Consider the following 14,907-nt stretch of genomic DNA (forward strand, 5'->3'; position numbering starts at 1 on the left):
AGGTAGAAGGTTTACTGTGGAGAGAAGAAAGACACATCTTACTCTGAGCCAAGAGAGAATAGGCAGGGAAATGTCAAAGTAGAGAGGGTGGTTGATAGAATTCACATCTGAGGGCAGGGGTCTGGGTCTTCTCAAAGAAGGAGAAGGTGACCTCATCTTCTGGGAGCAGGGCTGGGGACATGAGATAAGGCAGAAAGTATTCTGAATAGCTGTTATAAGGAATGGAACATAGATGAGCAAATTGATTGGCATACAGCATGGGGACAGGCAGTTGATGTCACAGAGCATGAAACTAAAGTGGCATCAATGCATCTCTGCTTTTTCCAGAATTAAGGAACATCACAGAGGGTGAGGGGATGGATGAGGAGCTGAGAGCTATGTAGGACAGAGATGAAACAAGTGACCAGACTCATGGGACCAGGTTGAGGTGCAAAAGAGGCAGGTAGAGGAAGCCAAGAGATAGTAGCTTGGCTTAGAGAACAGGGAAGGGTGTAACTTCTCTGAGCCTCAATTTCCTTATCTGTCAGAGAGCTCAATTGTGAGCACTGCCTAACAGCTCTGTGACCTGTGAACATGGACTAGATAAGGAATAGACAGGCTGATTAGTTGTGAGCAAGATCCTCCCCAGATGGACTAGAAACAAACTCAGAAAGGTGAGAATGTTCAACTTGTCCCTTTATGAAGTACACATTCTTGAACTTTCTGGCCATGTCTTGCTCTCTCTGCTTGACCAGATTATCGACTCTCAGAGAACTGGGCCAGCGTCCATATAATTCTCTCAGAATGAGACTGCCCTTATTCCCACCTAAACTAACAGACCAAATCCTACAGCACACACATCCTCATTACAATTCAATTTTGGGAAACAAATCCTTGCAGGCGAAACAGGAGTCTCAAACCAACATCAGTCTCCTAACCCAAGTGGAAGGAGACAGTTTGTTCACTTTTGTTATACAGAGTTGGCCTCAGAGGATAATAATTTTCAGGTGGCTCTGAGGATAATCTCCTAAAGGCAGTTAGTACTCAACATGTTTTTGGAAATAGAAACCTTATTGAAATAAGTATCTTTCCTTCCAAGGAGATTTCTTGAAAGGTAACAAGACTCATTTGGACATATCACTGCTGAGCTGATCACTTAAATCCCAGCCTACAATCTTTATGTAAACAGTTTGTAGTATTCCCAAATAATTCTTTAATAAATAATCTGACCTTGATTAAGCATAGTCAATCTTCATCGAGACTTCAACCAGAACTTGCATTTGGCTTTAGGAAAAAAGAGCGGGGGGGGGGGGGATTTAAAGAAACTATGCAGAGATCTGGGCTTTATTTCATAAAGCAAAACCAAACAAAATCAACCAAAAAAATAACAACAAAAAACACACCAAACAAAGCACAACAAAAAGAAACAAACAAAAAGTATCCCGAAGGGTGCCCAGGAGCTGGTACAGGTTCCACCATGAGAGGCAATCAGACATAGTGGAAAGAGCATGAAATCTGAGTACAAATACCGCCTTGAACTTCCAAGCTCTGAGCCCCTGGACAAGTAGGTTTCCCTTCCTGACTTTTAGTTTCCTCTTCTGTAAAATAAGGGTATCTCATGAGTTATTTGTGGGATTCAATGAGAAGACATGTGCCGACTTCTTGTGCATTGTATCTGGCAAATAAATGTACCAGTAAATGTCACTTTTCCCTTTACCATTTTCATCTACTTAACCTACAACATGACAGGCATTGTCTCCACCCCTATTGTCCCCAGTGCAGAATTTTTTCTTTGTGATTGAACAACACAGGACTCCCTTCCCACCGTGCCCCAACTTCTCTTCTCTGGAATAAAGACATATACTGACGTATCTCTGGAACAAGGTAGTCCATTGAAATGCTCACCAGGAAAGAGAATTGCTCACCTTTGACCACAAACTTCACAGTGTCACTGTGCTGCTCAGAGCCTAACCGGCCCTTGGCAGTACAGAAATAGGAGCCTGAGTCTGTCACCACTGCAGGCTTGAAGAGTAAGGTACTCAAGACTCCTACTTTGATGGGTTCTTGGTTGTTAGTCTGTTCCTTGTACCAAACATAACTGATGGGAGGAGAACCCCGAGCCTGGCATTGAAGGCTAATTCTCATTCCCTGGGGTACCATGAAGCCATAGCCACTGCCAGTCGTCACTGTGGGCTTGGAAACAGAAACTGCAAAGGGAAGACAAGAGAGGAGGCTCTGAGAAGTTACAAGGGTATGGGAACACAAGGCTGAGTCATCCCTGCTGAGTCTAGGGGTATGAATATATCTGCAAAGGGAACTAAAAGGGACTCCTGACATGGGGAGGAAAAAGGGAATAGGACAACTTAAATAAAAAGAACTTCTTTTTGGAAGATTAGGTACCATTTTGGATTATCTGGGGATTTGGGTTATCTGGAGTTAAAACAATCAACTGACTAAAAACAACAACAACAACAAACAGGCTTTGTTGTTGTTGTTTTGCTCAAGTAGAGTTTTTGGATTATATGCAGTTTGGGATTACCAGGGGTCAGAACTCTGTAAAATTGTCAAGCCAGTTAAGTTTATCTTGGCTAATCCATGCATTCCTTTTCCCAGAGTTTCTCTGCCAGCATCTATCCACTCTCCAATATCCTGATCAGATATACTCATTTTTATGGATTTTAAGACTCAGAGTCCAAGGAAGCAATCAGGCTATCGATGCAGGAATTTCTGGGACACTTGAAGGGGTAGAGATTTGAAGGCCAGAAAGCCTTCCTAACATTTATTAAATTCTGCCACGAGAGTGATATCACTGAGGATGCTCTGCCTGTCCACTTCCTCTGATTAGCACATATAACTGAAGAGAGACTATGTAAATGTAAACAGAGGTCTCTGGGTTTCTCAGGGTTTTCTAGGATTACAGTCCTCTCTCAGGTTTTTGCTTACCAGTACTTTCCTAACACCCACAGTGACTCACGTTTCTGGACACGGAGTTCAATGATCTTATCTCTCACGACTTGCTTGCCATTAGGGGTCTGCCAAGTGACTTCACATGTGTAGTGGCTCCGGTCATCCATCTCCAGAGTATTCAGTTGGAGGGACACATCTCCTGGAACCTTGTCGTTTACATGCAGGCGGCCCCGGTACTTTGCTTGCTGGATATGGTCTCCAGAAGCGTCACGTAAAAAGATGGTGACTGGGTCTGAGCCACGTTCTACCAGCCACTTTACCAAGACTTGTGTATAGCCTTGCAGAGGACCATAGGTGCAGGGAATATTTACATCCCCTTTCCAAGGCCCTGTCACACTCTCAGGCACTTTCAGGATGGGATGGCCTGAAGAGGGGGAACAGAAGAAGGAAGCAGACACAGATGGCACACTCACCTGGGTGCTAAGATGGCAATGGAAGAGAGGCTTTTGAGAAACACAGCCTTAACTCATAGTTTCAGATTTCCCATGCCCTTTTGTTCTCTGCCAGCCCTCCCATCAATCAGAATCAGTCCTTAGAAGGAAAGCCCTTAAGGTTGTTTAGCTCTTGTGAGTTTCAAGTCCTTTCCCTGTCACTGCCTTGCTGTGAGGTGACCCTGGGTAAGTCACCTTTCACCATGGAGGACCCATTTTCTTTGTATATAATGTAGAGAATCTGAATGGAATGATCTCTAACGATTCTACAAACTCTAACATTCTGTAAATCCATGAAAGATACGTCTTTCAACATTTTGCAAAAGAAGTGTGGAAGCAAATGCTGAGCAGTTGGGTCTGGGCTATTTTACTGTATGTAATTATGTACCTGGAGAAATGTGGTGGCTTCAAGGCTCAGAAAGAAAGGGCTATCTGCCCCACTAATTCCCCATTGCTCCTTCAGAAAGGCTCAGATTGGGTCCTTAGACTAAAGCTCTTTTCTGGAAGGGAGGAAAGAGGCAGACAAAGGACAATTTTGAGGGTGGAAACTTGTGTGAGATGCATTCCTGTTTAACAAAATCTTTAGTTATTGTTAAGTGTTAAACCTGTAATTTGTAAGCTTGACTTTTTTCTTCTGATTTCTATCCTTTCTTTGTTTATTTCCCTATTGGTTTCTCTGAGTTCTCAGCAAAGGTACATTGGAAAATTTCATCCTGAGGAGGAATGGAGATGAAAAGGTCTGGAGGGGAAAAAGTTCTGAGTATAATCCTAGAACTGGCTGTGGTAGGAATGATGGTAGGACGAAAGGGTGATTAATTCTTGGCTTGCTGGGAAAGGAAACTAAGGGGGGAAATTTGTGGGTGTTGAGAGAGCCACCACCTTCCATCAGCAGTTTCCATCCATAAGCTAATATCTTGAGGATTTTGTGTTTTATTTAACTGGGGTCAGGAGTGAGAGATTGTATTTAGATATGTCTTTATATCTCTCTCAGGAGAGGTTGTTTCAAAGTGTAAGCTATTGCTGAATAAAAACTTTTTATATAGCCTAGTATTCCCAGGCTTCAGTCAAGCAGATGGAAGTTGGGGTGGGGGCTAGCTCCCATAATGTATTGCCAAGTACCAGGGCTTCTATCAATGAGGTTACTAAAGTTTAGCCTTTGGCCTGTGCCCTCACCTGGGACTCTAGTACATAACCAGCATATTTTGGCCAAGATAAAAGCCTTGAATAAACAATAATAAATAAACATGGGTCCATGTTGCTAGGTCCACCACATTCTCTCTGGAGAGTTTCAAACTGGGCAGAGAGAAAAACTCAGATCCACAAATGGGAGCACAATACAGGCAGATTTTGGTTTTCCCTAAAAATGAATTTTGTAATTAATCAGAGCTGTCCATGATGGACTAAGCTGTCTAGGGCAAGTTCTGAGCTTTGTTTAGGTCTTGAACAGAATTATTCTTTAAGGTCTCTTCCAATCTTAGATGGTTCAGTGCTAATAGACTTAATGAAAGCATAAATTAAATAATTACATGTTCTAGCTGGTGGTGAGCTTTCACCAGGTAGTGGGTTTCACTGTGCTCTTGACAGTTCCTGCCTCCATATGCATGCAGATACAGCTTATCATCGTCATGAGCACACATGCCCATATATATTTTTGCTCACCTGTAAACACAAGCCCCTTGAAAACCATTTGACCCTTTCAGTTTAATCTTTCTCCAGCCCTCCCAAATATCCTTCTCCAACTCTGAAAAGTATTCTCATACTTCCCTTCCTTCTAGGGCAACAAAACAGCATTTTGCTGTGAGGACAGCTGGAGCAGCCAAAAATGCCTGTCTGTGAATATATATGTTTTCCCTTTGACATAGGGGGACTGCAAGGCCTGTCATGCATTACTCTCTCTGGAAACTTGCTAGAGATTCTCACATAGCTCACTCTGGTCTGTCAAAAATATGGGCAGTCAGTCCCAATTTCCCAGTCTCACTTCTAGAAGTGGGTCAGGCTTCACTTCTCCATCCCAGAATAGGAGAGTGGGGCGTAGTTAGTAACAAGACATCCAAGAATGGCATATTTTCCCCCTTTTACTCTTTTTCTTCCCTTCTCCTTTATTCCTTTCACCCATTATTCCATCTTGCTCCTATTACTCCTCCTTTTTCTTCTTGTTCTGCTCTCCTCTTTTTCTTCCTGTTTCATCAGTAGCATGAAGAGACAGTGTATGGTAGGCACAGGGTATCACAAGAAAGAGGACAATGTACCATTCCTCATGTACCCTGACCTCCAAAATGAAGGTAACTTCAATAGCATAGGTTTTTACTTTCCAACTCTTCCTCTGGTGCACAAAGAGCCTAGAGAAACACTGAGTAGGAGCACTGCACCTAGTGAGATCAGGAGGACAGTGAAGGACTGCATGATGTAGTAAGAAGAGTAACACCAATCTAAGTTTAAGGTCTGCCTTACCATATATCTCTCTGTGTGACCTTGGGTAAATTGCTAAGCCTGACTGAGTTTTAGGTCATTATCAGCAAAATAGAGGTAATAGTAAACCTTCCATGGAGTGTTATTATGATGATAAAATGAGCTCATAAGTGTGAAAGCACCTAGCATAGTGGCTGGCATTCAGTAGGTGTGGGATAAATGCTAGTCCTGTCCCATGCCTCAAGAGAAACTTCACATATTTGTATTGATTCTTCTTATCCTAGAAATCCTCAATACGTCTTACCCACGGTGGACAGATTCATTAGATTGGATCATTGTCTGCTTTAATAATGACCTGAAGGAGAAGTTAATACATGAGAAAGTAAGGAGTTTGCCTTTCCATTCTGCTGGGACCTACCAAGTTATGGGTAGGTAATAGGTCATCCCTGGGTTATAAGGAAACCAGAGAGGACACTTTAGCGACAGGACTGGCTTGGCAGCCAATGTGAAATGTTGGCCAAATTAAACAATACTCCTGACTTTCCTGGAAGATTGGGTAGAGGAAAATCTATTTCAGGAAAGTCCCAACTCTTAGGGGGATGTTCTGCCCATTATGGATCTATGCAGACCACCAAATGGTGAGGTACTTGGTACAACAGGGTTTGAAGTATCAGGCAGGAGAGAATTTGGAGACTTCCAGTATGGCATAGCTCAAAGGGCTTTTAGAAACCACTTAGTCACACTCTCTCACGGTACATGTGGACAAGCTGAGGCCCAGAGAGAGAAAGTTGCTTACTCAAAGTCACACAGAGAGCAGGAGCAAAGCTTGGCCTGGAGGCCTAGAATGAAGTCTTTCAGCTCCTACACTGCCTTTTTACTTTTTTAACTGATTAATCCACCAGCCACAACAGAAACCAGCAACCCCTTATCTGGGCCTATTTGACATGGTTTAATGGGTGTTATCCTAGGGCTAGATAATATCCTCCTGACTTCCTGAAAAGTAATTCCCCCATCTGCCAGCTGCTTCCTGAGAAACCTTTCCCAGAACTTCAGAGCTTAGCTCTCCTCCCTCATGGAAGGATTGAATTTCCTGCAAATATTGCATCCCCTCAGAAGAAAGAAAAGGGCTGAGCATGGACTCAAAGGGCTTTGTTGAAAAAAGTTTTGGCTTGAGAAAGAACGCATATTACTGAGGCCCACTCTGGTCCTGGGACCTGGACTTTGAAAATCAAAGTTCTGTGGTCTGTGTGATGATACTAAATCAAGAAAAGGCCTAGTTTGGGGTATGTGGCCCCTTTTATGAGATCCATTATGGGTCCCATCTTGAATTTTCCTTCTCCCATCATTAAACAAAGATGGTGAGATCTTCCAATGACCCTGCACCTCTGTGTTTGGCCTCTCTCCCCCTCTTGGGATGCTTCCTCAAAAGAGGATTAGCTAAGATAATAGGTATTTATAAAATGTTTATAGTTTTTATAAAATGCAAATATTAGGACTTATTTTTATTGTGATTATTTCAACATATGTCTTAGATCTAGAGGCTTTTTAGAAGTTAAGCCACAGTCTTACATATCTGTCCAGCTGACAGGATCTTCTAAGGCCAGCCAAGCTGATCTAACTATATAGATGGGTTGGGGATACTGAGATGAAGGGAGACAGAAAGCATTATTGGCCATTGAGTTTGTCCACAGTCTCCGGTCTGTGGTGTAAGACCCTCCATGCAAATGGAAGACCTGCTTCCAGGTCTAAAGGACCCTCACAGGCTGTGGAGGGAACATGCACACACACACATACACAAGTGATTTAAATTTAACATTTACAAAATGTTCCTCTGAGCTCCAGTCCTGCCTCTTTAATTCCCAGCTCAAATCAACAGATTTGGAGAAGGTAGAGTGGTGCACTCTAAAACATGTTAGATAGTGAAAATATTGTAGTTGTAGAAAGAACGGTAATTTTTAGGAACATTAACTCTGCTGCTAATGCTCTGTGCCCTGGAGCAAATTATTTTCCTTCTTGGGTGACTTAACTCAGTGTCTCTTTTCTAACTTTGAGGTTCTAGAATTTAATGGGTCACAGAGCCCCAGGACAAGGTGGTTTAATCTGAGTCAGTTATGGAAAGTTGGGTTCTTTCTAACCACACAAAGCGCACCAAGTTAACACTCATCTAGTCTCTCCCTCTAAGGATATGGAATAAACAGGGGTGCATCAAAGAATCTTTTACCCTATCCTGGATTTCACTTAGCTATTATCAGGCTCAGTTTCCTAAAAAGGCTATTTCAATTTTCAGGGGTATAAATGAGGATGGAGTAAGACCCCACAAAATAATGCTACTATGGGATAGTCAATCCTCCTTTGGGGTATGTGTCCAGCATTAAGCCCCCACAAATAGCCCAGACAAACTGGGCTATGTCCACAGGGAAGTGAGATAACCCAGGAAGTGGTAAGAAACCAAGTTCTGTGAAGAACAGTTGAAGGAGCTAAGGCTGTTTAGCTTGGAGAAGAGATGAATCAAAGGGACATGGTTTCTGTCCTCAGGACTCTAAAGAGCTGTCACAGCATAGAGGGAGAAGATATATTATCTGTGTCTCCAAGAAACAGGGCTGGGGTTTTTGGATGGAAGCCACAGGGAATTTGATTTAGTTCAACACAAGGAAGAACTTTCTAACAGTTGAAGCTGCCTTCTTAGATGGTCTGGACAAGTAGTGAATTCTCAGTCACTGCAAGAATGTGAACAAATATTCTGAACACCTGTTCATAACAGTGAAATGTGGATCTAGGTTACTTCTAAGGTCCCATCTAGCTCCTGACAACATTACTTCTTTTGGGGGTTGTATACCTTAACAAGGATCAAAACCTGGTAGCATAGGGGTAAAGGTATAGTGGTAGAATTTAAGATGAAGGGCAACAGATTGGGGAGGGATTTGGGTGGCATTGGGCACATTTTTAATGCCCCTGAGATATGACAGGTACTAGAAAATCATGTGGATGTTTTCCGAGAGAGAATCCTTTCCAATTTCTACCCAAAATTATCTCCTAGCTTCTTCAATAGACTTCAACCTCCTCCCTTCCTTCTGCCAAAAGCTGAGAAAGCCGGGAGCATTGGCTGAGAACACTCACCTAGTCAGCAGGAGTAGGCTTTCCTCAGTAGGCGTTCAATCCCGCCTCTCCCCAACCCCCAGCTTTTTGCCTGTGCCAGCAGTGGCAGCCAGGCCCCCTTTTGCTACCTTACCATAGGTGACCACCAGTAGGTGGCGCAGGAGCAGTAGGCCCAGTAAGAGCTCCATCACAGCCAGAACCACGTCTGTCCTTTCTTCCAGCCTCCTGCTGTCAAAAAGACTTGAACTCCTGATGGCTGCCAGTGTCTGTGCCTGCTCACTTCCTTTTCTTCCCTATATCTCTCGCTCGGACTCCCAGTCCCATCTCAAATTTCCCTTCCTTCCCTATTTCAGCACAAGTCACATGAGCACACCCTTCCCTCCCCTGCCTGGGGTTGGAGGTTTAAGTGTGAGTGAAGCAATTCCTCCCCCTGCTAGACTATTGACTTGACTTTCCCTGGAGCCAATAGGGGTTTCTGGTCTTTGATCTCTCAAGCTGTGTTTACTTGTGTTTCCTCAACAAGATGAGGTTGAGGAATGACTTTTGGGATGAGTCTGCTCCCTTCAGTATGGGAGTGTTTTCCTTTCTGGTGGGCCCAAGTAGAAAAGATCAACTTTGCTGGCCTGTGCAATATTCAGCAGTCATAGAGTTAACCCCGTCTGTTCAGCGTATGCAAATAAAGAGTGTTGGAGGTGGGTGCCTATGGGCCTCAGAATACAGAAATTAAGTTCATGAAAGACATTTTTATACACCAATGCTTAAATAATTTGTAAGCCCATGAGTAAGATGGTTATGAGGGAATATACCCCCATATCTCATATAGGGAAAGCTCTTTGAATTACTTTCTCCAATAGCTCTGCCTCTTTGGTGGTAAGGGTACACATTAGTTCCCATTACTGCTCACAAGGAATCTATTATTTATTTATTTTGTGGGAAAGTTAAGTCTAGCATCCAATATACTTGCCAATTGACCTGAGTGGTACGCTCTATTAGGTTGATGTTTTCAGTGGCTTTCAATTGGTACATACCCCTGATCTGTGAGAGAGTGATATTAAGCCTTATGGGAAGCTTAATTACTTCTTTTCACAGGCCCAAGAGTGACTGTAAGTCCACCAGAAGTCTACCTCCAAGTTTGGCACTGACAACAATCCACTAATATTTGAAAATATAAACACTTCCAAAAGAAAAATACATCCAACAAATTCATACTGAAGTGTGGGTAACATCTGAATTTAGCTTTCTTTTTGATTAGAGGGATAGAGAGAACTTGGTTGGGGAGGCATGAGCTTTAAAGAGAGGGGGAGTGGGACTCCAAAGAGAGACATTATCTCCTCCACATGCTTGTCAAAGCATGTTTACATACAGATGATTTGGAGCTGTTCAAGGGCTAAGAGGAGACTTCAGATTTTCAGGCCCTGCCATTATCACAAGGAATTCTGTCAAGCCCCTCTGCCTCCCAGTTTCAATCCCACTTGTCTGGTTGTCCCTTGATTTTTGGTTACTTCATTCAGTCTACCTCACTGGAACTTCTAGTCATTCATTCCCATAGGGTCCTCACTCAGGGAACTCTGAACTTTGGAGAACTCTCCTATTGTATTTTCCAACCAACACCCTACCACACTACCACCATTCACATACAAACACACACTCACACACACACACACACACACACACTCCTCTTCACCTATACAGTCTTTCCTGATGAAGAGCTGGAAGCCCATGCCCTCTTGGACTGGTGTCAATTTCTGTCTGGCCTGGTGACTGTATTTTTTAACTGCCTCTTGCCTCTTGTTAGGATCTCCTAGATCTGAAGATAAAGAAATATCCTCGAGAGCATGCACAGCATTTCTCTGGGGAAGACTTCCAGTCCTGCAGTGGGCTCAGTAACTGTTGAGCAAGAAGAACATTGAAGGTGAAATTAGGAAGCCCAGAGACAGGCCGGGCTCTGCATCTATTTCATTCTGAGACTTTAGACAAGTTAAATCTCTCTGCGCCTCAGCTTCCCCAATTGTAACATGAGCACTGTTAGCCTTGATATTTGTATCTTTTCTGATCTTTAAAAATCAAACTATAATATACATACAATAACAAGTATAACAATGACAGCTACTATTTCTTAATCATTTGCTCTTCCAGGCACTGTACTAAGCACTTAGTGCAGATTATTTCATTTGGCATTTACAGTCACTCAGGTAGGTATTGATATTATTGTATTATTGTACTTACTCTTGTGTCTCTTTTATCACTCTATTCCCTCTTATGCTGTTATTCTTTTTCTTTGTAGAAATCACTTGGCATGTTGCATTTTTATTGGTTTATTTGTTTGTTGTCTGTCTTCCACTCTAGAATGTAAACACTATGAAGTCATGTTCACTGCTATATACCCAGTGCCTAGAACAGCGACTAACATATAATAGATACTCAGTAAATATTTTTTGATGAAGGAATTGAATAAATCACCATTTTACAAATGAGACTGAGGCCCAGAATAGTGAAATCACTTACCTGTATAGAGCTACCTAGACAAGATCCAAATTGTTAAGCACAGTGTGAATGTACACCTTGGGTTTGGCTGAGCTGGAAGGAAGCAGTGGTGCAAAAAGGAAATCCACACAAATCCTGCTCAAGAACATGCATACACACAAACCCATAAACCCACAAATATCATATATAAACATAGATACATATGGACACATAGTTATACATATGTGTATATAATGACCATAGGCATAAAATATTAGCACATTGACACACAATACATGAAATGTACATGCAGAGATACACAGACACACAAAACAGTCATACAGACATGCATATATACACAGACATGCACATGGACACAAAAACAAGGATTGAAACACAGATCCATTTATCCAAGCAGAACACAAGCAGACAGTACATGCATATAAGCATGTAAACACACAGATACACACATACAAACATTAACCCAAGGAAACATTTAAAAAGAGGGAGATGTATTTAAAAGTAAACTAACAATAACAGGCCTCACATACTAAGAGAGAAGGGAATGACAGAAACTTATTTGTACAATGGGAATACAGAGGTGGTAACAAATCCCATGAACTTCATTGGTCTAAGAAAACTTCTGAGAGGAGCTGGAATGTGGGCTGGGACCTGAGATTTGGTTAACACTGTCTAGGCAAAGAGAATGGGGAAGGAATTCCAGATAAGATGGGTAATGAACAAATGCATATTATTTACCTTTAACATTCCTGACACTGTTCTAGGTACTGGGGATATAGTACTGAACTAAACAGACATGGAGCTTATTTTTCTAGTGGAAAGTATCTATTAAACAAACAACCAAACAAATAAATATGGAAATGAAACGTTATATATGATATGGCTCAGCCACGAAGTCTCAGCATCATAAACACTGAATCTTACTCTTACCAATAAAATTATATTTGAATGCATTGAGATAATGGGAAGACAGGAAATATGCATGAGTTTATGTGTGCAGGACTGGAGTGAATGGATACAGGGGAACAAATGAGAGCTAGATTCTCATCTTCTATATAAGATAGAAGAAGGAGTAGCAATATAAGCATGTTATTTAGAGTTATGGAGTCAAAGCTCCCCCAAATCAGTTAAAAGCGTTGATAATATTTGTCTCTGAGGACGGAAAAATGTTTTAACAAGCATCATAGAACTATTTGATTGTTTTGATTACATGCATGTTTAACTAAAACATACGTGTGTTGTATATACTGCATCAGGCGGTGATGAGTACCATGAAGTTAAAATGAAGCAGTGCTGTGGGACAGTGAGTATGGTAGGAAGAATACTGGACCCCGAAAAATGTCTATATGCTAATTCCAAAATTTTGTAAATATGTTAATTTACATGGCAAAGGAGGATTAAATTTGCAGATGGAATTAAGGTTGCTAGTTAACTGACTTTAACAGAGAGAATATTTTGGATTATCCAGGTGATGTCAGTGTAATCACAAGGGTCCTTAAAAGTGGAAGAGAGGGAGGCAGAAGAGTCAGAGTTATAGGAAAATGTTACTATGAAAAAAAGGTGCAGATAGGTGCAACATTGCTGGCTTTGAAGATGGAGGAGGAGAGCCATAAGCCAATGAATGTGGGTGGCCTCTAGAAGCTAAGAAGGACAAAGAAATGGATTATTCCCTTTCAAAGCCTTCAAAAAGGAATGCAGCTCTGCTCACATCTTGATTTTAGTTCAGGAATATCCCTGGCAGACTTCTGACCACTAGAACTGTGAGGTAGTAAATTTGTGGTGTTTTAAGCTACTAAAATCATGATAATTTGTTATGGCAATGATAGAAAATTAAACAGAGAGTAATAAGGTGGCATGTACTCTTGGAGGAAGTAACATTTGAATAGAGGCTTGAATGAAGTTAAACAGCAGGTTTGGCCAATATCTGGGAAAGATAATTCCAGGAAAGGAGGACTGCAAGTGGAAAGATCCTGAGGAGGGAGTATGCCTGGCATTTTCAAGTATGTGTGGTTGGAGTACAGTGAGTGAAGGGGAGAATTGTTAGAGGATGTAATGGGAAAGGGGATGGTTGAGGGGGAGTATATCATGCAGGGTTTTGAGGGTCATTTAAAGAATTTTAGCTTTTACTCTGAGATAAGGAATGATTGGTTGTATCTGAACATGGGAATGATGTGATCTGGATTGTGTTTTAAAATCATTTCCATGACTTCTCTATGGTAGACACTAGAGGGGCAAGGGTAGAAGCAGGGAGACCAATCTGGATGCTTTTGCCACAAATGAGTAAATGTACAATGGTGGCACTTTAATCAGAGTAGAAACAGTAGATGCCAGAGACTGAGGAAAGAAGAGTGGCTAGGACTTGACAATGTGTCAGAGTGAATCATGGTTAAGTGTAAGGTGCAGATATTGTTCATGTGGTAGATCTGGATGGCGTGGGCAGCAACAAGGCCACAAGTAAAACTCAACGAATTCTGGACGGGAAGTGGTGGTCTTTATGAGAAAACAGTTTGGAACCAGCTTTATGGGAATAGAAGTGATGGGACTTCTGCACTGAGATGTCCTCGTAGGGAGAATATGAGAGGACTGGAAGTCATAAGAGAGGTCATGGCTAGAGGGAGAACTTTGAAAATCATTTAGAAAGAGATGATGGTGAAGACATGGGAGTTTGCCAAACCGCTGAGGAGAGTAGAGAAAAGGAGCAGAGAGTCAAGGATGGAGAACCAAGAGTTCCTAGAGGACACCCAGCTCCCTCCTTTACCACTAATTCCAGACCCATACTTAGAATCATTAAAGGTCAGAGCCTAGAGAACCTTTGAGGTCACCATGGATCTTACATTGTCTCAATTGTACAGGTGGGAAAAACTGAAGCCTAGAGAGAGAATGGAATTTGTTCAAGTCTACAGAGTGAAGGTCAGTGTTAGAGGAAGGACTGGAACTCAGAATACTTTTATTTACTTATTTACTTATTTTTTTCACATCTTTATTGGAATATATTTGCTTAACAATGGTGTCTTAGTTTCTGCTCTATAACAAAGTGAATCACTATACATATACATTTACCCCCATTTCTCCTCCCTCTTGCGTCTCCCTCCCACCCTCCACATCCCACCCTTCTAGATGGACACAAAGCACCGAGCTGATCTCCCTGTGCTATGCGGCTGCTTCCCACTAGCTATCTATTTTACATTTGATAGAGTGTATATGTCCATGCCACTCTCTCACTTTGTCACAGCTTACACTTCCCACTCCCCATGTCCTCAAGTCCATTCTCTACATCTTCGTCTTTATTCCTGTCCTGCCTCTAGGTTCTTCAGAACCTTTTTTTTTTTTAGATGCCATATATATGTGTTAGCATACAGTAATTGTTTCTCTCTTTCTGACTTACTTCACTCTGTATGACAGACTCGAGGTCCATCCACCTCACTGCAAATAACTCAATTTCATTTCTTTTATGGTTAATATTCCACTGCATATATGTGCCACATCTTCTTTATCCATTCATCTGTTAATGGACACTTAGGTTGCTTCCATGTACTGGCTA

General features: G+C 41.9%; 1 protein-coding gene across 1 annotated transcript in view; it reads right to left on the reverse strand.

Moving 5' to 3' along the window:
* Positions 1 to 9,130, reverse strand: part of VSIG4 (V-set and immunoglobulin domain containing 4) — a 31,311-nt gene extending 22,181 nt beyond the window's left edge. The window contains exons 1-3 of the mRNA XM_019949117.3: positions 9,016 to 9,130; positions 2,954 to 3,310; positions 1,905 to 2,186 (exon numbers count right to left, since the gene is read on the reverse strand). Coding sequence (XP_019804676.1) covers positions 1,905 to 2,186; positions 2,954 to 3,310; positions 9,016 to 9,070 — 694 coding nt within the window. The 5' untranslated portion in view covers positions 9,071 to 9,130. The remainder of the gene's footprint in view (positions 1 to 1,904; positions 2,187 to 2,953; positions 3,311 to 9,015) is intronic.
* Between the last annotated feature and the right edge of the window lie 5,777 nt (positions 9,131 to 14,907).

This window comes from Tursiops truncatus, chromosome X (genome assembly GCF_011762595.2).
Source record: "Tursiops truncatus isolate mTurTru1 chromosome X, mTurTru1.mat.Y, whole genome shotgun sequence".
In the NCBI taxonomy this organism is placed as follows: Eukaryota; Metazoa; Chordata; class Mammalia; order Artiodactyla; family Delphinidae; genus Tursiops; species Tursiops truncatus.